A 22,189-nucleotide genomic window follows, 5' to 3' on the forward strand; every position below is an offset into this window, starting at 1 on the left:
CTTCTGCTTCTCTCCAAAATATCACTCTCAGTTGCTCTTGGGGTGTTTGTCCTCTCTTAGCTTCTCCAGAGCAAAAGTCTGCTTTCAAAGGCCATCTCCAAAATGTCTCTGTAAACTGCAGTTCCTCTCTCAGCTCCTGTGCATTCTTCAAAGTGTCCCTCTTGGCTGTAGCAAGCTCGCTCCTTCTGTCTGAGCTTATATAGTTCTCCAGTAAACTAATCAAGGCCCATGCTGAATGGGCGGGGCCACAACTCCATGGAAATTATCCAGTGAAAGATCTCACCCACAGTTGAGTAATCACATCTCCACGGAAACATCCAATCAAAAGTCTCCAACCCAATCAACACCAATAGTTTCCTCCCCACCCAAGACTGCATCAAAGATAACGGCGTTTTGGAGAACATAATACATCCAAACCAGCACAGCCACTATCAAGAAAATCACAAGTGTTGGAGAGGATGTGGAGAAATAGGAAAATTCATTCACTGTTTGTGGGAATGTAAAATGCCATGGAAGACAGTTTGGCAGTTCCTCAGGAAGCTAAGTATAGAATTACCATATGATCCAGCAATCCTCCTACTAGGTATATACCCAGAAGAACTGAAAGCAGAGACTTGAACAGATGTTTGCACACCACTGTCCATAATGGCATTAATCACAATTGCCCAAAATGGAAGCAACTCAAGTGTCCATCAAATGATGAATGATAAACAAAATGTGGTATATACATACAGTGAAATACTATTCTGCCACAAAAAAGGAATGAAGTCCTGATGCATGTGACAACATGGATGAACCTTGAGGACATTACATTGAGTGAAATAAGCCAGACACAAAAGGGCAAATATTATATGATCTCACTATTAAGAACTAATTATAGTAAGCAAAGTCAAACAAGTTAGAATCTAGAATATAGGTTAGCAGGAGACAAAATGAGATTAGAGAATGGGGATTTGATGCTTAACTTGTAAAGAACTTCAATTTAGGGTGAAGGTAAAGGTGTGGAAATGGATGGTAGTGATGGTAGAACATTATTCTGAGTATAATCAAAAGGACTGAACTAGAGGTGAATGTGGTTAAAAGGAGAAAGTTTTGAATATGTATGTTACTAGAATAAAAATTAAAAGATAAAGCATAGGACTGTACAATGCAGTGAACCCTATTTTAGATGATAGCCTATAGTTAACAGTTCAAGTATATGAATGTTCTTTCATGAATTACAACAAACATATGACAGTAATACAAGGTGTGATGAAGTTGGAATAGTAAATAGCTTTACTAATATTTAAACTCCCATGTTACTCAGGAAACTACAAAGAAGAAACGAAAAGCAACTGAGGCAGGCTGATGTGCCAAAGATCCCTTGTGGTTCTAAATAAGACCCCTGACTCACAATCCCAGGAGGAACTGTGATAAGTCATGCTGATGCCAGGGAGTCTGCTTATCATTACCAGATAGGCCCATTCCTACACAAACATTCTGCCTGGGCAACTTTTGTAGATTTATGGTTCCCAAGGACATCCTGCCACAGACAACTCACATAGCTCACAACCTGCTTGTCTCCCCCTCACCCTCCCTGTTCCCCCAAACCCTTTCTTTGTTCTACGAAGGTATATAAACTTTGCTTTGAGCAGTAACTTTCTTTTAGTTCTGCTACCATGTGTGCCTCTTAGCTCAATAAACTTATTCTGCACTTTGGTTTTCAGAATCTGTTTTCGAGTTAATGGTGTTAATAATAGGGAAAAAAATACACTTAATGTAAATTACGGATAATACATAATCATATGATTTTAATAATCATTCATCAATTTTAAAGGTAACTACCACTAAAAACAATAGTACAATTATTAATAAGTTCTATTGTCAATGGTAACAAATGTTCCATACCATTTCAAGGTGTTGGGTGTGGGAATCTTGTATTTTAAACCCACAACTTCTCTAATTAAAATAAATAAATAAATAAAAATGTATTCACAATTTAAAAAAACTAAATAAAGGTAAAAGAAACTTTTAGAAAAGCTCAGTACAAACATTCCATTGGTAGCGAAGAAACAAACAAAAGAAACATCTTTTATTCACATCAAATGGAAGTAAAGAAATAGTTCTTACGACAGGCTGTATAGTTGGGGAAAAAAATTAGTTATTGGCTTAACAAACATGTTTAAAATATTTTAAATTCTAGTTATATTTCCATTTTAATACTGTCATCAAAACAGATGAACTTTTCTTTGTGATTTAAAGAAATCTGAGATAACTTTTTAAACACTGGAATCTAAAGCTGTGAAAGAGAAAGCAGTAGCTTCACCCATGCTGAGTTTTATTTTGGAGTTCTTTGCTTGCTTTTCTGTAACACCGTCACTGACTCATTCAGTGTTATCTTGAATTCTCCTCTCAATGTAGTGATTTTTATAGACATATCAGAAGGAACTGATGAAAACACAGGAGTACCTGCAAACCAAAATTTACCCTCCCCTTCTCAGCAGCCCCCACTTCTAGAAAGCCTTTGATGGCCCTACCAAATTTGAAATAGCTTCCTCCTCCCTGTATTCAGAAGGCAATATAGTCAGACACATCAGATTCTCATCATACTATATTATAACTGTATAAGGAACTGGTGTGTTTCACCTGCAGACCATGAGCAGGGATGAGCAGCTTGCAAGGCAAAAATCAGTGGCTCAATTGAAAACAAAACAATACCTTTTTCTGGCATTGTATTAATTGGAACATGATGCATTTACCAGTCAGTGATATGTTGTGACTCGCCAAGGGAAGGTTAGAGCTTTCTCCCGTCATTTCTTCTCTGGTAGGTTGAATTGTAAAAGGAGAATCTGTGAGAGAAAGAATATGTAATTACAATCCTTACAAGAACCAAATGATTACCTAAAAACCAATTTGTGACAGCTAAAATGCCATTGTACATTATTAATGAAAAAATAATGTTTTCAGCAAGCATTGATTTTAAAAGTCGCATATTCGCCAAAGATATTCATAAATATATTGGGCTGTTAAATGTGACTAAATTTCCACTCTTTCCTATGCCTGTTTTACCTAAAAATCCCTACTGATTTACACTGTGTTGTTTTTTAAAAAAAAAAATCCATTTTCTTATCCCACAATTTACAGTCTCTTTACAAAATACACATGAACTAAAGACATTAGGTTATTAGATAAGAGTGCCTGAAAAGGGCAAGATATGAAGAAGGAAATAGAGATGAGAGAGCAAAGAACAATGAAAAAAGGGACAGAGAAACCACATTACAGGGCATTAAAAAATACATAGTGAGTACTGGGCACTGGAGAGCAGAGAAGATTAAATGAATGCCCAATGAGTCTGGGCCAGTACTTGTTTCCCAGCTATGGTTACAGTCCAGCATGGCCTCTACCTATAACTGACTTCTTGATATGCTCTGTCACATATCTCTTCTTTTGAAAACTCTTATTAAGGAATCAAGGTTTCCATTTCCACTTGTCCCACTCTTATCAAAGCTGCTTTTTTTAACACTAGCTACTATTCCTTTGATTTTAGAGCACCAGAACTGACCTCCCACAAAAGTGTTTCCAACACTACCAAACAAATCAAAGAGGAAGAAAAAAGACATATTATTGTAAACTTGGCTGCATGCTTTAAAACACTTCAATTTAAATTAAACCTGGGCTTTTAATCTCACTTTTTTAATATCCTGCTCAGAAAGTTATTCTTAGTGAAAGATTAGATTTGAGTTCTTTCCTTTTCTATGCATGAAAAATGTTATCAAAGTTAATCCCTTTTGTTGCTTCAGCTTTACACTTTTACACATCGCTTTTACAATATAGCCTAATAAAATAATATTGCTAGGCAGAATCCAACTCTTCAATAGGCTATGTTCCAAAGGTTTAATCCCCTCCAATTTTCCTTTGGAAGTTGAAATGCACTTTCCCATCAAATAATCCTTTAACTAATAATAGAGCTAAAGTATCACACTAACCCCTGACAATGATTATACAGGAAAATATTCCCTGAGTTTCTCATTGGGCTGTCATTGGGCTGTACCACTGAGCTATGAAACCTTTCTTCCACCCTGTGATACATAATAGCATCACTTCCCCGGCTGAGGACTGACCTCGTCCCTGCCCCCATAAGTCAAGCATCCCTCCCCATAACTCCATGGAAGCATGCCAAGTGCTGGCAGCTATAACCTTGAACAATGCCCACTCCAAGTGCATATTGTTTTGAGAAAACAACACATACCAAGATGTTTCCCCAAAATTTGCCAACAAGCCCTTGGTATTAGCCACTTTTGTTCTCCAGCCATATAGAACAATGTAGAGCAGTTGCCAGAGATACAAACATATCCAAGTGAACTTTGTGCCAGTCTCACTGTTTGTCATAAGGTAGCTGCAGCTCTCTTTAAGAAACTTCCCTAATATAGGGTTTTGGACTGACAACCTTGGCGTTCAATGCCTCTTTCTTTGAAATCTCAATCAGCCCCATCGTAGGGCAGTTTGGAGCAGTCCTGGCTGGGTCTCCGCTACTTCTTCTTTTGGGGCAAGTCCTGCTGGTGGATCAGCAAGACACAATAAATCCACATCCAATATTAATCCATTCATTCATTTCTGCCCCTCCTCACACACACACACTCAGCCAAAATGTCTCCCATCAATATTCTTTTCATAATGAAAATTCTTTTATCCATTCTTTGGTAGAACTCAATTACCATTCTTTGGCACAGCTCAATTAGAGGTTGTATTAAAGAGAAAATATCTCAAAAGTTGAAGCAGATGTTATTCATTTATAGATGGGAAACCAGGAGGGGGTGGATAGAAAAGAAAGAGTTGTTCTATTATATCATCTGTTCTGTGAAGCTTGTGAAACATTAGCTTAGATATCTTTGTTCCCTTGCTAGGGATTTCTCCTTTACTGGCCTGGCCTACTGTAGACAAAAAGAAGTCTAAAGGGTTCTCATTAAACTCTTCATCCTTGAACCAAACCCATAAACCATTTGAAATTCTATGATATATTTATTATTATTCATATTACCAGTAACAAAGCATGACAGAAGTTTTAAAAAAAAGGTGTTTTCTATCATTCTTTTTCTTATATCCTTTAAACCCTATGCAGCACTAGAATGCTAGATGATAATGAGAAATACAAACCTGAGTACACTTGGTCTCTAGAGAGCTACATGGATCCTATTAATAGTAGTTTAGGCCCACAAATTGTGGCTGCATCATTAAAATTTCAGAGTAGCACTCATTCACAGTATTGGCTATAACTAGCCTGTGTATTATACACAAGTTGATGCAGGAGCTACAAGACGTGAAGCCTGATCTACATCCCTGAGGGACCAATGAAGTGGAATCGGGGGAAAATAATGCCAAGGAAGTGAGCGCTAAGGCTGGAGCCATTCTCCCATTGCTCATCACCAAGACCCATATGGAAGGACCCTCCTAGGATTTGCATCAGCACAAGAAGAGATAAAGGGTCTAGGCTTGTCTTGGACAAAATCTAAGCCTACAGCAGTTGAAGGAATAGGGGGAGAAGGAAAACAAAGCTTCAAGAGTAAAGCTGTGTTCCTTTCCAATTGCCAGTTCATGTATTAAGAATAAAATCAGGTATCCCTAAGCCACACACCACCAGTACCTCCCTTCATAGTCCCTTTAAAGCATTAATCTTGATCAGGCTCCTGTTTCCACTAAATAAACCCCCAGTACAAAAGTACATGTATAACTTAGAATGTTTCCTTGAGAAAGTCCCTTTTAGAGGTAAGACACACAAATGTCTTGAATTTAAAAAAAAGGGGGGGGGGGTGTAGGGTGTGGTAGGTTTTGGGTGTTTTTACTTTTTTTTTTCTGGAATAATGAAAATGTTCAAAAATTGATGGTGGTGGTGAATACACAACTATATGATGATACTGATTGAACAACTGATTGTACACTATGGGTCTTTGGATGACTGCATGGTATGTGAATATATCTCAATAAAACTGCATTATAGAAAGAGCAGGGCAGTCTATAGAAAGTAGTAGAATAGCAAAAACGAGTAATTTATTGTTTAGCCAAGATATTTTTTAACAGAAAAAAGTGAGAATGTAAACCTTATTGCTTTCAGTAAAATGATAGCTAGCAGGCCCTGCCCCTTTTAAGATGGAGGAGTGAGATGTTTCAGGGCTCCATATCCTCAAAGAAGCTTTGAATAACCTGCAAGAACTGGCAGAAAAATCTTTCTCAAAGGTCCAGAAAACAGTTAAAGGACTGCAGTTACAGGGCGAGTGTAAAAACAAGAAAAAGGCTGTTGAAAGTGGTAGGTTCTCATGGTGCCCTGGCTGGCCCCTCTCCCACCCCTTACCAGCTGGGCATGGAGCCGGCCTGCACTCCCAGTGCAAATCCCCAGTCCCAGTTCCAGAGGGAGCATAGTTAACACTCATCCACATACTGGAAGCATGTGTGCTCAATCTGTCTGATGATGACCTAAGGGACTCACCATCACAGAACTGGCCCTGAGGGTAGAAGGCAGCTCATGAAAGTCTCCTACAGAATGTTGTGGGAAAGCAACCTAGTGCGGATGCCTGGGGCAAGGGATTGGTGACTATACAGTGCAGTGCCTGGAACCATGAGGGAACTGTTTCCTAGGGAAGAAAGGACATCTGGAATCATGTAAGTGAGAAATTCCTAAGGCTACAGGTGCATGCATACACAGAAAGATCAGGCAAGCCTCTATGCTTTCATCTGGAGACATTCTCAAAACTGATTATATGGATAAGCCCTAAAAGAATGCACTCACACAGGTCAACCTGCAAAGACTGGGAAAGCAGTTTTCTTTGTTTCCTCTTCTTTTTTTTTTTTTTTTTTTGTTAGATCCTGGCAATCAAAGAAAGCTCTGTTATAATATTAAGTGGATATAAAGTAAAGGAAGAGATGCCTAAGACTCTAAATTCTAGCGATGATGCATTAAAATAACAAAATGCCCAGGTTTCCAAAAAAAAGTCATGAAACATACAAAGAAATAGGAAGTGATGGCCCAGGCAAAGGAGAAGATTGAGGAATTAGAAACCATCAATAAGGAGGCCCTGTGACATATCAAAGACATTTTTAAAAAAATGGTTCTAAACATGCTCAAAGAGCTAAAGGAAAACATGGATTAAAAAATAAAAGAAAATCAGGAAAATGATAGATGAACACAAAAAGAATATCAATATAGAGATGGCAACTATGAAAAGGAATCAAACAGAGCTGACAACCACAATAGAAGGAACTTAAAATTCCCTAGAGGGGTTCAACAGCAGATTGAAGCTGACAGAAGAAAAAATCAGAGACCTTGAAGATAAGATAACTGAATTCATTCAGTCTGAGAAACAAAAAGAAGAAAGAATAAAGAAAAATGACCAGAGCCTGAGGAATGTGTGGGACACCATCAAGCATACCAATATACATATTGTGGGCATCCCAGAAGGAGAAGAAAGGAGAACAACAGAATGAATATTCAAAGAAATAATGGCTGAAAACTTCCCAGATTTAACAAAAGACATGAATATACATATCCAAGACACTCACTGAACTCCAAACAGGATAAACCCAAATGAACACCTGAGGTAGCATGTGATAATCAAACTATCAAATGCCAAAGATAAAGAGAGAATTCTGAAAGCTACAAGAGAGAAGTAATGTATCATGTACAAGGAAGCCTCAATAAGATTAAATGCTGATTTCTTGGAAAACCATAATGGCAGAAAGTCAGTGTGATGACATGTTTAAAGTGCTGAAAGCAAAAAATTGTCAACCAAGAATTCTATATCCAGCAAGACTGTCTTTAAAAACTGAGGGAGAAATTAAGACACTCCTAGATAAACAAAAGCTAAGGGATTTTGTCACCACTAGACTGGCCTTATGAGAGATTCTAAAGAGAGTTCTGCAGGTTAAAAGGAAAGTTCAACTGACAAGAGATCAAAGCCCCATGAAGAAATAAAGATCCCTGGTGAAATGACAACATGGGAAAATATAAATGCCAGTACTGTTGTATTTTTGTTTTTTTCATAAATCCATTTCTTACTCCCTACAGGATCAAAGAGGCAAATCCATAAAATGTAATATGAAATCAGTGGTTTTGGACTCATAATGTACAAACATGTAATGTGTGACAATAACCTACATAAAGGTTGGGTGTAGAGAGGAATAGGAACATAGTTTTTGTATACTATTGAAGTTAAGTTGATATCAAACCAAACAAGATTATTATAGATTTAGGATGTTAAATTTAAGCCCCTTGGTAACCACAAAGAAAATATCAGAGAAGATGCAAATTCATAGAGACATAAATTACAGTACAGGTTGCCAGGGGTGGGGGCAGGGGGAATGGGGAATTAATGCTCCTGTAATGGGGATTTAAATAATGGTTAAAGGGTCTCTGTTTAGGGAGTTGGGAAAATTTTAGTAATGGAAAGTGGTGAGGGTACGGCAATACTGTGAATGGGATTAATCCCACTGAATTGTATGCTCGGGAATGGTTGATGGGAAAGTTTATGTTGTATATACATATGTTCCCATAGTTAAAAAGAAAAAAAAAGCAATGAAACAGACAATGACAATTAAATACAATACATGATCCTGGTTGGGATCTATCAAGGGAGGAAAAAAGGCTCAAAGAGGCATTATTATTGCGGCATATGAAAAATTGGAATATAGACTACAAGCTTTATATCAATGTCGAATTTCTTGAACTTGATAACTGCACTTAAATGGTTTCATAAGTGAATGTCCTTGTTTTAGTAAATGTACATGGCAGTAATAAATGTTCAAGGAGCATGATGTATTCAACCTACACTCAAATGTTCAGAAAACAGACCGACTGACTGAAACAGCAAATGAGGCAAAATAATAAAATTGGGTATCTAGGGCGATGGGGTACATTGGAGTTTTCTGTATTGGGTTTGTATTATTTTCATAATTGTCCTGTATGTTTGAAAGTATTTCAAATTTAAAATGATTTTTTTTAAAAAAAGGACAGCTGGCACGGGGTTGATTCAGCTAATGGTGGTGGTTCAAGGAAATTGGCAGGAGATCAAAGCAGATGTGGTTTGAATAAATCTCTGAAAGGATTAGGCTGAGTCACAAAAAGAAGTACAAAATAGAGAAGCATGAATGTTACGTTCTAATCCAAGTTCTGCAACTGACTTGTTACTTGGGGTTTCAAAACATGATATGCCCAGCTCAGTGCTTTGACAATATGTCTCCACTGTAAACCTCATTTCACAGGGAAAGAACTGAGCATTAGAAGAGTTGCATAAATATGTAATGATGTTGCCAAGATCATAACTCACATTCCTCAAAATATCCTATTCAACTCTTCACCATTGCTGGAAAGTTTCAACCTGGCATTCTTTCACAGGTAATGGCAAAAATACCAACATAAAAGAGTAACATCTAATAGTTGTTCCAGAGATTAGAAGATTTTCTTATTCCTTTCCAGAGGAGATGGGGGATGAAGGTGGTGCATTAAAGAAATGAATAGCTCCCTAATTTTCACCTAAATATTTTCCACATATTTGAAAATAGGTATTACTAGAAGCAATGTATAATTTAAGCTATTAACATTTTCAAATAAAATAAATGTGTTACAATTTCTACTTAAAATATTGAAGTAACATGTTCACATATTTAATTTTGAGATCTCATTTGATTAAAATAAATTGGGATATAAAAAAAGGATAAGTACATATAAACAACTTCATTGGGTTTTAAGATTTGCTTTTATTTAAATCAGATAGTTAAGTTCAACTTGATCTCCAGATATTTTCTGATTAAGAAAATCCCCCAAGCTCTACTATATTTTAAAATCTTGGAAGGATCTCAAATTTATTTAGAGAGAGGTATAAGGAAAGAGATTATTAGGGTAACTATTCTCTCTCTTTCATTCAATAATGTATGGATTGCTATCAATAAGCATAATTTAAATTATTTTAACAAATCTTAATTTTAGCATTCTCTAATATATAGCATTATAAATGTACAACCTAATTACAGAATCACAACTTAGGTAAGGATAATACATACTATTTACAAAACAAAAGTTTAGAACTCAAAATACATTTTCTCATAGAAGTAGTATTATATACAACCATGAAGCCCCATGCCAAATTTTAAAAGCTATTTAAGCCCTAACATGGCTGAATTATAGCATTAAAAAGTCTAATCACCAAGTATCACATTGCTTACAGACAATGCATTTAGAGTTCTATCTCTAGGCTCTAGAAATATAGTGCTCCTATCCTAACCCCTGTCCATAATTGCAGTAGTAGAAACAATGATAAGGACAGGGGTAGAGTCGGAGGATAAGTCCACTTTGACTCCTTGACACTGTGGTGCCTGAGAGGCAGTATGACAATAGGTGGTACAAAGTGCCAATAACAACTAAGGAGTCTCTAAAAGGTAGCAGTGACAGAAAAAAGGAGGAGGAAGGTTTGTCAAGAAAATAAATTCCTGATGGGGGCAATTTATAATTCAGACTTTCCAAGTCAGGTACAGATGACAGCCCAGACTCTGATATATATATGTACATATATATATATATATATATATTTTTTTTTTTTTTTTGCAGAGTATAATAAATATTGGCCAAGACAGCCATTGTTAGACAAGTTAAAAAAAAAAAATAAAAATAAAAAGTCTAATGACAAGAGCAGTGTGCACCTTTACACAGCCATGTAAAACTATTTTTAAAACCTGGTCACACAGGACTAGAATAGCTTCCTCTTTCCTTCAAAGATTTTTGCAAAACAATACATTTTGAAGTACAATATGGAAACTCATGCTTCAAGCAACCTCATCATGAATTTTGAATCTACAAGGACCCTTGAGGTATTTTGCCAGTGAAATTCATGCTAAGTAAAACTCCTGTAAGTTTGATCAGGATTTCTGCTCTTTCCAAAAACCATGAATTTTTAAAATGTTTCACTGACTACATTGTTCTTTGATAGGACTTAGCTTTCGTTCGGTGGTTCCCAACTGGGGGTGATTTAGTCCCACAGGGGACATTCGGCAAAGTCTGGAGACATTTTGGTTTCACGATTTGGAGAAAGGTCTCCTGGTATCTAATATCTTAGAAGTTGGGGGTGCTGCTAAACATCCTGCAGTGCACAGGACAGTCACATACAACAAAGAATGATTCAGCCCAAAATGTCCATAACACTGAGGCTGAGAAATCCTGCTTTAGTCAAAACAGATATATCCTCAGCTTTGACTCTTTGAAGTGATGATTTGTAACACTCTTCAAAAGGCCCTGTGGCCCTATGATCCTGTTTTACAGAATTTTAGGTCAGTTATTTTAAAGTGTGAACGTCATTTGCCACCCTTCCCTGTCAATCACACTGTCCTGCCAGCGTCTTATTTTGAGGAACTTTTTTGAAGAGACACTATGTACTAGACGGAGTTTTGAAATGCAAAGCTAGCAACCAGTTTATAGCTATTAGCTAGCTCCATGCTCTTGACCAAATCACAAAAGCACTTTCAGCTTCACTATCAATCAAATGAGACATATAAATCTGATTTCAGATTCTCAGAACTATATAATTAGAAGGCTATAAAAAGATTCTGTCTTAGAATCAGGGACACAGTTATGATAACCACAATAACTTACATATGCCAGAAACATGTTTATTGTCAATGAAAAGATATCCATTGTTTCTATAGCAGCAATACATTATTTGAGAAGTTTTGTTATGCACAAATAGTGAAGATGTTCTACGATTAATAGTTTGTTTTTTACAAAACGATGAGATTTTTTTCCTTTTATGTCAATGTGTATGTTCTAAGTTATTTCTAAGGTTCATCTTATATTGTAAAATAAATAAGGCCAGCTATACAAAGTTAGCTTCAAAAGATTATAATCTAGGACAAACACTACATAATTTGTTTCTGTTTAAGGGCAGAAAATGAATGGTACCTTTGGAAAATGGTACCTAAGTACATAAATTGATGAGCATGCCAACTATCATTGTGGTTTACTATCTACGTTAACTCAAGCTTTTTCAGAAAGAGTTGAGCTGATTGTTTTTGTTTCCTTTTCAAAGAATCTCAAACGAACAGCAAAGTTTCAAGTACATAACTAAGTACTTTTTTCCTGAACCATTTGAGAGTAAGTTGCTGCCTTGATGACCCACTACCCTCAAAAACATTTTGGTGTATTTCCTAAAAAGGCCATGTTCTTGCTAATGCTACCATTTTGCAAAACACCAGAAATGTATTGGCTTTTATAAAGGGGGTTTACTTGGTTACAAAGCTTACAGTCTGAAGGCCAAGAAAATGTCCAAACAAAGGCATCAACAGTAGGGTACCTTCACTGAAGAACACCGATGGCATCTGGAAAACCTCCATCAGCTGGGAAGGCACGGCCCGTGGCTGGCATCTGCTTGCTCCTAGGTTGCGTTTCAAAATGGCCTTCTCCCAGGATGTTTCTCTCTAGGGATCTGAGGGATTATCTTAGGTTCCCCCAGGCAAACTCTGGAGCAGCAAAAGTCTGCTTTCAATGGCCATCTTCAAAATGTCTCTCTTGGCTGCAGCTAACATCAGGGGTCCACAACTCCAAGCATGTCTAAGCATCAGTGTCAGCAAGCATCTGGGCCTGCGTGGCTCTCTTTTAAAGTACTCCAGTGATTATATCAAGACCTATTTTGAATGAATGGGGCCACACCTCCGTGGAAATAATCTAATCAAAGGTATTAGCCACAGTTGGGAGGTACATCTCCATGGAAACAAACCAATCCAAAGGTTCCAACCTAATCAAGACTAAATATGTCTGCCCCTACAAGATTGCATCAAAGAACATGGTGTTTTGGGGGACATAATACATCCAAATTGGCACAGGGCTTATTCCCACATAATCAAAATGCTACCATTAAAATCAGAAAGTTAACATTTATGCATTACCTTCTCATTCCTATATACCATTTACGTTTCCACAAAAGTCCCTATGATGTACTTTGCAGCAAAAGTTTCCAGCTCAGAATCACATGTTGCCATGTCTCTCTTGCCTCCTCATTCACTCTGGAACAGCTCCACTTTCATGACCTTGACACTTACGAAGATCCAGGCTAGTTGTGTTGTACCACAATTAGAATCAGTGTAGGATCTTTAGCAGGAATGTCACAGAGGTGATGCTGTGTTCTCACTGTATACTATGAGTGGCACACAATTTTTATTTGGCACTTTAATGATGATTTTCACTATGATCATTTGATTAAAGTGGTGTCTGCCAGGCCACTGTACAATGACTCTTTTTCCATCTGAATTAATAAGGATTTTTGGATGAAGTTACTTTGAAACTATATTTTGTGCCTCATCAAATGAATTAATTTATAGCAGTATGTACTGACAAATCCCTATTTCATTCAATGGGTTTTAATCCATCAGTGTCATTATATATTTTGATGCTCAATTTATCCCAGATTTGGCCATTGGAAGCCACTATAAGTTGGCTCCTGTGTCTTTTGACAAGACCCATCCTCCTCCAAGCACTTCATTGCTTTCTAACACAAGATGTCGCAGGTTAATCTCGTACATTTCCCATCCCAGGCCTGAAATCAGTAATTTTTCCCAAGAAACCCTGGTTACTTTCAGTAAAGACTGGTATTTAGAATCCAAGATCCCAGCACTAAGCATGCTCATTCCCATTAGGAAATCCCTGCTGCCTCTGAGGGGATAGAGCTAGGAATATCTGTATACATAATTCATACCCACACACACAACATACACATACATATATGCAAGCACACATACATGTATGCAATATGATAATATGCATATAAATATACACATCTATGACATATATACATTGTACATATATTTGCACATACACACACTTAAATCTGTATGTATTTCTGTATTTATATTGATACCTATCTAACTATATTGAAAATCATGAATTCACACTGATGCTGCCAATTCCAATCCAACACCACAGGGGACATTTTAGTTTTACCCCTTTATTTCCTTCATCAGTAGTAAAAACCTGAGTCATATTATTGCTACCAGATTACTTATTTGATCAGTCCTCCTACAGATAACAAATCCCCCACTGTTGCTGCCAGCCATCCCATAGACTTGTCTTCCTCACCACACTCAGGCTCCAACCCCCAGCACCAGTCTGCACGGATGCCCGCCACACCCTGATGGGATCTGATATCACATGCCAGGCTGCCACTGCACAGAGGCTCTTGTCACCCTGCTCAGCTATGAGACCCTGAGCCAGACAGCACCCTGAGTGAGCACCCACCCCACCCTACTCAGGCTCTGGCACTCCATACTGGGCTGCCCTCCTGTGCAGATGCCTTCTTCACCCAGCTCAGCCTATCCCCTGCTCTGAACTCTGACCCCGATTCCCTATCCCTTCAGCTCACGCAGAAGGGGCAGGAGGCCTCCCTGCTCTTCCACACTTAAAGGCTATAGGGTTCCATTATTCAGGGAGCAAAAGGGAGGGAAAGTGAGGGAGAAGGAAAGGAGAAAGGAGACCAGAAGAAGAGCCCATTGAACTAATTCTTAAGAAATGTTTCTATAACATGATTTTAAATGTGATGATATATTTAGGATAAAACTTTTAGCACATCAGATATATCTCTGTTAAAGGTGGGCTTATAGTTAATCTGTTGTTTTAAACAATTTAAATGCCATTAAATGTATGAACTGCTAGAGTATTCTACCTACATACAGGTTAGCACAATGCCAGGCATATGGAAATGACTGAATAATATTTGTTCAACAAATATTTATTAGTAGGCAGTTGGTGTGTATGTGGGGAGGATGGTGATTGATCAAGGAAGCATACAAGCTATGTCCTCTAGAAGTCAAAACAATAATTTCAAATGAGTCTACTGCAAAAATTTTTCAAAAGACAAGAATGATCCATTCCCCCAGTTTGTTCATGTAATGGTAAAAATAATGATGTTTAAATATTCCCATTTATATTCCCAAACATATTTTAAATTTCTTATTCAACTGAAACAGGCTAAAAATGTTGAATTCCTGAGCCTAACTGTATTCCAGGACTCAAATTGTGTCAGCATGACCTTCAAGTCGACTTTCAGCTCAAATCAAACATTTAGATTGACTAACTGTGCTCTCTGCCAGTGGTTCCAAACATTTTGAGATGGATCAGGTTATATACAGAGACAAGTGAGCATTGTATTTAAGAAAGCTGACTCTGGAGTCAAATTGACCAATGCTAAATTTCCTGTTCCTCCGCTTAGTTAATACATGTAGTTGGACGATTACTTAATCTCTCTAAAACCCAATTTCCTCATCTGAAAGACAACAATAACAAATGCTAACTCAAAAGACTATAAACTGCTTTGTGCAGTGCCTGACACAGCTTTACATAGTGAATATGAAGAATTGTAACCACTTTTACTATCAAAATGTAGCTCAAAGTCTTAGACTTATAAAACACCTAGACAGAAAATCTTCAGCAAATTTCACAATGTCCTTTAGTAAAAAGGAAACTGAGTCTCATAGAGCTCAAAACAGAACCCATAGAATGAGCTGAGACTGCCTGACAATTTTTAATTTTTAATTCATGTCTTTTATAAGGCACATTATTCCATACTTTTGACTTGAGTGGACCTAAAAGGAGAGACTTAAACAAACATTTGTCCCTCCCCACACATTTACCCCATTTATTTACACCATCCTTGAGATGTATCTCATTTGTTTCTCACTGGTTTATTCTCCTTAGATGACTGCCCTGGATATCAGTTTAAACCTGATAACCAGGATGCCAGTGAAGCTTTTAAAAATTCTGATATCCAGGCTGAATTCCAGGCCAACTGAATCAGAAATTTGGGGGGCAGGACCAAGGTATCAGTATTTTTTAAAGCTCTGCTGGTAATTCCAACATACAGCAAAGAAGAGAAACAAATTACCAGGACTAACGTTAGACATGCAATATTCTGAGATGAGTGACAGGTGATGGAAGAGTCTGGGATAGCCAAAGGGGGAGGGAAATGTCCTTGACAATTTTTTATAAATATCCTTGACATATGAGAAAAGAGATTTGTGGTTAGGAAGTGGGGCGAGAAAATTTCGTAAATGTCTTAAGTAAGTTGCTTACAACTAGGCTCTCTATAAGATATTTATGAAAAGTGAATAATCTTATCCTTTGATTATCTTTCCTTGTTTAGTACGTTAAGAAAATCTAAGTGCTATAAATTTATGAAAATAAATTCACTTGGGAGGTTTGAAAGTCTTACACATAACAATGATCCCATTTTAGTTACCGGTGGCAATATTTGTTAGCTTGAGAAGTGTGGTCTGCTATTATACTTATTGGTTGCTAATACTTTCAGATTTATACAAGAACTTGCATTAGAAAATAGGTTGGATAGAATACTTTCAACATAAAAAGTAATTATAAAGAGGTGAAGTTAAACGGTGACTTTGTTGGTTTTGGTAATGTTTGTGCACATAAATCCCTCTGTCAAAGGGATACTAAAAACAATAAAACCACCACCGCAAAAAACTTAGTTTTCAAAGACCTTGATGTAGAAGACACACACACACCATACACACGGTCGTATAAGCCGTGGGCGGTTGGTTGGTTTGTTTGATTAGTTCTTGTATTGGGTTAACCCAACTCTCAAAAACAACCCACCTGCTAGGAGGAAGAAAGGAGGTGATATTTGAGCCTTACTATCAATTCAAGGGAGGAGAGTGGGCCTTGGGGAATGGGGCTCTTTCAGAAATTATGACAATTAACAAAGAGCAAGTGGCTGCACCCATTCACCCACCCACCCTATGCACTTCTCTCCCTCTTCCTAGGACAATGTTGGCGCTGCTCCCACTACCGCCGCTCCCCATTTGCAGTTATCCACTTCCTGCTACCCAATTCCTTCCAGATTCACCCCAAGAAGCGGAAGAGCCCCCAGTCGCCGCAGTCCCGGCGTTCAGCTCGGATAACTCAAGAGTAGCCAATGGGAAATGGAAGCCGCCTTCGCCAGCATCCCTGCGCCTCTCCCGCCAGCGTCCCTGCCCCTGTGCGCCGGCTGTGCCTTCCGCCCGCGGGAATCCGAGACTCGCGCTCCCCCTACTGCGCTCCCTCCACCGCCACCACCTCGGCTCCTCCACGCGCCACACCTGAGGAGTTCCTGTCTGCCAAGCTCGTGCCCGCCGCGACGAGGAGGCCCAGAAGGAGGAGCGGCAGGGGCAGTGGCCCCCAGAGCCCCCGCGTGGCGGTGAGGGCGCCCATGGCGCTGACGAGTCTGGCTTGCGGATGGCTGGTCCGCAGCGCGCCGCCCTCGGTGTCCGGAGTCCCTGCGCACACTCGCCGGTGACCCCGCGCCTGCTGCCGGCCTTGGGGGCAGGACCCAGGAGAAAAGGCGGAGTGGGAGGGGCCGGGCCGCCCTGTCCTCCTCCCCCGTCACGCTGTCACGGAGACAGACCCAGAACTGCGCCCGGCCCGCCATCAATTATGCATATGCCACCGGGAGTCGGGCTGCTGGCGCGCCCGGATGTGCGGTAGCCACCTTAGAGCTGCATCTCCTGCGGCCTCCACCCGCTCGGCTGTAGCAGATCTGGGAGCGAGATTGCTGAAGACACAAGGCGGTGATGTCCAGCCCGTCTCCTGGAGGAAAACTTGAAACACCTACCACATATATTTTTGCAAAACTCCGCCTACTACCCCTTACAGTTCATCTGCGTCGGGATTCACTTATTTACTTTGATGGGACAGATAAGAGGATACAGGGCACGCTTCTGCTCGCCCCAACCCCTGTGGGCTTCCTTAAGGTGGCTTTTATTTTTGCACAAGCGGAAGGCGCTATGCAGCTGTCCTACAGCCTGGATTTCTCTCTTTGCTCTGCCTAGCAATTACGCACACCCTCCTCCCCAGTCTCTGAAGGTTTAACCGGTTTTCTCCGGATTAAGGTTTCAGAATCCCAAAGCTCCAGAGTGTCTCTGTTTTTATTTTCTTTTTACCTTTGCTTAGCATAACAGATGCATTATTAAGGAACCACCTACAGCTCAAGGAACACAACTATTGGAAAGTAGATACTGTGTAAACTGTACAAAGATGTTGCCCTTTGTCAAACTCAAACAGTGTTTAAGATAATGCTACCCTTAATCAGCAAAGCAATGGTGGGAAATTTTCAGTACTCCCAACTAAATAAAACAAAATGTAATCCTAAAACTGTAAGCAAGCTGTGAATGTGCTCTTTCAGTCTTACAGAGAAGCAATATATAAATGTAAAGTCTGCACCCAGATATGAATAAGCTTTGTATCGCCCCAGATTTGGAGGCACCAGGCTCCAGGTGTCACAGAAGATGCAAATCTGAGATTAAGAAAAAAAAAATTCTCTTTCTTTGTCTCTGACGTGTATAAAATCCAAACAAAAAATCATTACGGGGAAGCTGATTTGGGAAAATCTCCCCTGCCCTCCCACTGGGGTAAATAAACCTCTTTTTCCTCCTCAGCCTTTCGGTGTGTCTGCACTTCTGGCCTCATGGAGCAACTAACCCAGATATGGGGAAAGCCCCATCTACAAAAACAGTTAGAAACTAAGGCTTTATCTGGGAAAGGAGGAAGATTCCACATTAGAACAAGAGTAGTAGGAGTTGATGACTCTGCATGATAACTCATTAATAGATATTTTTAAAGTAAGTATTTTTCATGAGATTTGTCCTTCCCACCACCACCACCACCACCACCACCCCCTTTATTTTTTGGCATTCAGGTTTGCTGTTCATAAATTGAAAATATTTCATTGTCAAAGAAGAAGATTGAAAGAAAATTTTAGAACGAATGTTGAAAATGAAACTTCTGAACAAGAATTCTGTTCTCTCCAGTTAGAAGTGGTTACTTTTTCATTGGTATTTATTACTATGATATTTCTTTGTTTTAAGTGTCAGAGAAAAAAAAATTGCACCAGACAATGTTAAACAGGCAAAGATGACATTTTTCAGGGGTTGCTATGAAAGGGAAGAGAGAAAAGAAACTAAACCTGAACTCAGCTCAATGAAGACAAAGGACAGAAGGGTTTTTAAGGGCTGGGGCTGGGCTAGGCTAGTGGAAAAATATGCAGAGTGTTAGGGGGTTTGATCAGTGGAACGGGTGAGTGATTCACTGAGTTTGCAGTTGGGACCATTTCGTACAGAATGTTTCCCTTTGATGTGATTAGGCCACCTAGAGTGTATAAAAGAGGAAGGGGGGGTTAATAAGCTCCCTAGACACCTCCCAGGCATCTTCACAGTGTTAAGAGTTGGAGCAAAAGCGAGGTCAGGGGCCTGGAGTCAGGAGGAGCCTCTCTCAAGTGTATTCATGCTAAGGGGAAGTTTTAGCAGTCTAAGGAGAATTTAAGGTAATCTTTGTCACAGGTTCAATATTATATAGGCAAAACTTTGAAAAAGAAAGTTTTCATTGGTATTGAGAGTATATGAACGATACAATTCAAGAAGCAATATTAAGCATTTACTAAGTTAGAAGCAGTGTGTTTAAAATAGGCTTCACATGCTGCACGGACACCCCCCTCACTCCCCAGCCCCCAGACCCCACGCACCACATACACGTGCATTAATCTAGAGAGCTATTTATCTATGAAATAAAAATCTAAGGAAATTTTCATCTCAGTCAGAAAATTGTGATTATAATAATAAAATCTTTCTGAACAAAGCCTTATGAGAGACCTTGAAGAACTAAAAATGTTACATTATTACCCTCTCAAGATCTTAACTCCTCCTGCGAAACCCAAATTGTCTGATCAATCAATAGCTGCTAAATCATTCCCTAATCTTGCTGTCCTGAATCCTGTTCCCAAACTAACTGCAAACATTTCCCTATACCTCCTGAGAGTTTTAACAATAAGCACCTCTCAGAACAAGCTGAACTCTGACTGACCTTCCCCAATTAGTCCTATAAAATCTTTATGCTCAAATTCACCTTTCTACAATTGAACTAACCTCATTTAAAGAAAAATTCTCTTTTCAGTTGAATCAGCCTATGAACAAGAAAAAGTGACTTGCCTAAGTTGAGGCTAATTCTCACTATTCCTGTCATTTACTTTTGTTGTTAGAGCAGAACAACTTGGGAAACAAATATACTTCTTGTTTCCATAAGCATTTTGAAAGTCTTTTCCCCATTGTAACTGTTTTACATTTAGATATTTGATATTTGGAGGCCTTACTCCCACTTCACTTTGTCATATTCTCCATATCCTTTAAAACAAGCCCACATACTGCCTTTCCTTAACAGCTTTTTCTGACCTTTCAGGTCCAAATTATCCTTCACTCCATTGTGAATTAAATATGACCACAAAAGTTTTGACAATCCCTTCATTATGGGATGGGAATGTAAGTGAGAAGTTAGGATTTAGGGGATGATGATGATTACTGAATCATTATATAGATATTTACTTCCTGGCATATTAAAGTAGACAGAAGGAAATACCTGAAATCTCTGAATTATGATCCAGCTGCCTTGATTTCTGATAATGATTGTATAGCTTGTGCCCTTGTGATTGTAAAAACCTTACGATTGACATTCACTTGTATCATTGTACCCGTTTTATCTGGTTTTTTGACTTTAGAGTCTTATGATCACTAAAGACAGCCCCTAATGGTTATTAATGAAGGCCTCAGGTTGGCCCAGAACTAACTCATTCCAAGTCCGAAGTTATCTTTATAACCGAAGCTGGATCTAACAAAAATGGGCCTGCTTACCATCTGCAGTAGCTTAGATTTTAACTTTCCAGTCACCTATACCTCATTATAGTACTAAAAATCCCATCCATCATCATATTAAGGCTGTCATTTTCTTACATACGTTCTGTGACTAAGCATGTAATAAATCTGTGCATGCTCAATAATTTAATCACCTCTAATTACATCATCTGCTCATTATCCTAAAACCTAACCATCTTTTAATACTATAAAACCATCAGAATTACTAGTTCAAGGAGACAGATTTTAGGCTGATAGGCCATCTCTTCTCCTACTTCACACCTAGCAGTAAACTCTCACTCTTTGCAACCCCAGTGTCTCAGGAATTGGTCATTTGAGAGCATTGGGCAAAGAATCCATCGCCTTGGTCCAGTAATGGGGGGGGGGGGCGCGGGGGTCTATAGCTCCTCTCCTTGAATTGGGTGGACTCTGTGACTTTGACTTATTAAATATGATAGAAGTGATGCTGTGTTAGTTTCCCAATTCAGACCATAAGAGTTTCCACTCCCTTTCTCTTGGAACCCTCACTCTTAGGAGGCAGCTGCCGGGTAAGAAGTGAAACTACCCCGAGACCACCATGCTGTTGTGACTGAGAAGTTAGGATTTAAGAAATGATTATGATTAGTGAATCATTATAGAGATATTTTGTTTTACTTTCTACTATATTATAATAGACAGAGGGAAAAACCAGAAATTTTTGAACTGTAATCCAGCTGCCTTGATCTCTGATAATGACTGTATAACTCTGTGGACTTTATCTTGTGATTGTAAGCACCTTGTGACTGACCCTCACTTGTACCCCCTTATCCTGTTTTTCAACTTGAGAGCCTTGCGATCACTAAAGACAGCCCTCATGTTTACTAATGAAGGGCCTTGAGTCAGCCCAGATCTAACCCACCCCAATTCCAAAATATCTTATAAGCAGAACCAGATCTAAACAAAATTGGCCTGCCTGACATACACAGTAGCTTAAATGCTAACCTGCAAGTGACTTATATCTCATTATAATACCAAACTCATGCTCATCATCATATTCAGGCTGCCATTTTCTTACATATGTTCTGTGACTAAGCATGTAATCAATCTGTTAACGATCAATGATTAGATCATCTCTAACCTTGTCATTCAAGCCATGGTGCTCATTATCCTACAACTTGTCGATCATTTGATACTATAAAACTATCAGAGCTACTGGAGTTTGGGGAGACAGATTTTTAGTCTGATACGCTGTCTAATCTTCTGCTTCGCACCTAGCAATAAACTCCTTCTCTCTCTGAAATCCTGATGTCTCAGGAATTGGTCATTAGAGCGCAGTGGGCAGAAAACCCACTGCTTTTGATCAATATCAATTTGGCGACCACAAAGGGAGTCTGACTGCCTGAAGTTCTAGAGTCCCTGCAAGACAGGTAAGTATGGTAATTGAGCCTTTTGTGGTTCCTAGACAATTTTAGTCTAGAGTCTTGGCACCCGGGTTTTTCCCTGCTATGCTGGCACTCCAGACCCTTAGTGTCTTAAAAAG

General features: G+C 38.9%; 1 protein-coding gene across 3 annotated transcripts in view; it reads right to left on the minus strand.

The window, feature by feature from the left end:
* Window positions 1-17,394, minus strand: part of EMB (embigin) — a 60,797-nt gene extending 43,403 nt beyond the window's left edge. Inside the window, exons 1-2 of one of the 3 annotated variants that reach the window (XM_037798786.1) lie at window positions 17,095-17,394; window positions 2,739-2,828 (exon numbers count right to left, since the gene is read on the minus strand). In XM_037798786.1, coding sequence (XP_037654714.1) covers window positions 2,739-2,828; window positions 17,095-17,206 — 202 coding nt within the window. In that variant the 5' untranslated portion in view covers window positions 17,207-17,394. Of the gene's footprint in view, window positions 1-2,697; window positions 2,829-17,094 lie in introns of those variants that run through there. The other 2 variants (XM_037798785.1, XM_037798788.1) reach the window with 2 other exon arrangements.
* Window positions 17,395-22,189: the final 4,795 nt, after the last annotated feature.

Source organism: Choloepus didactylus, chromosome 11, assembly GCF_015220235.1.
Source record: "Choloepus didactylus isolate mChoDid1 chromosome 11, mChoDid1.pri, whole genome shotgun sequence".
NCBI classification, from domain to species: Eukaryota; Metazoa; Chordata; class Mammalia; order Pilosa; family Megalonychidae; genus Choloepus; species Choloepus didactylus.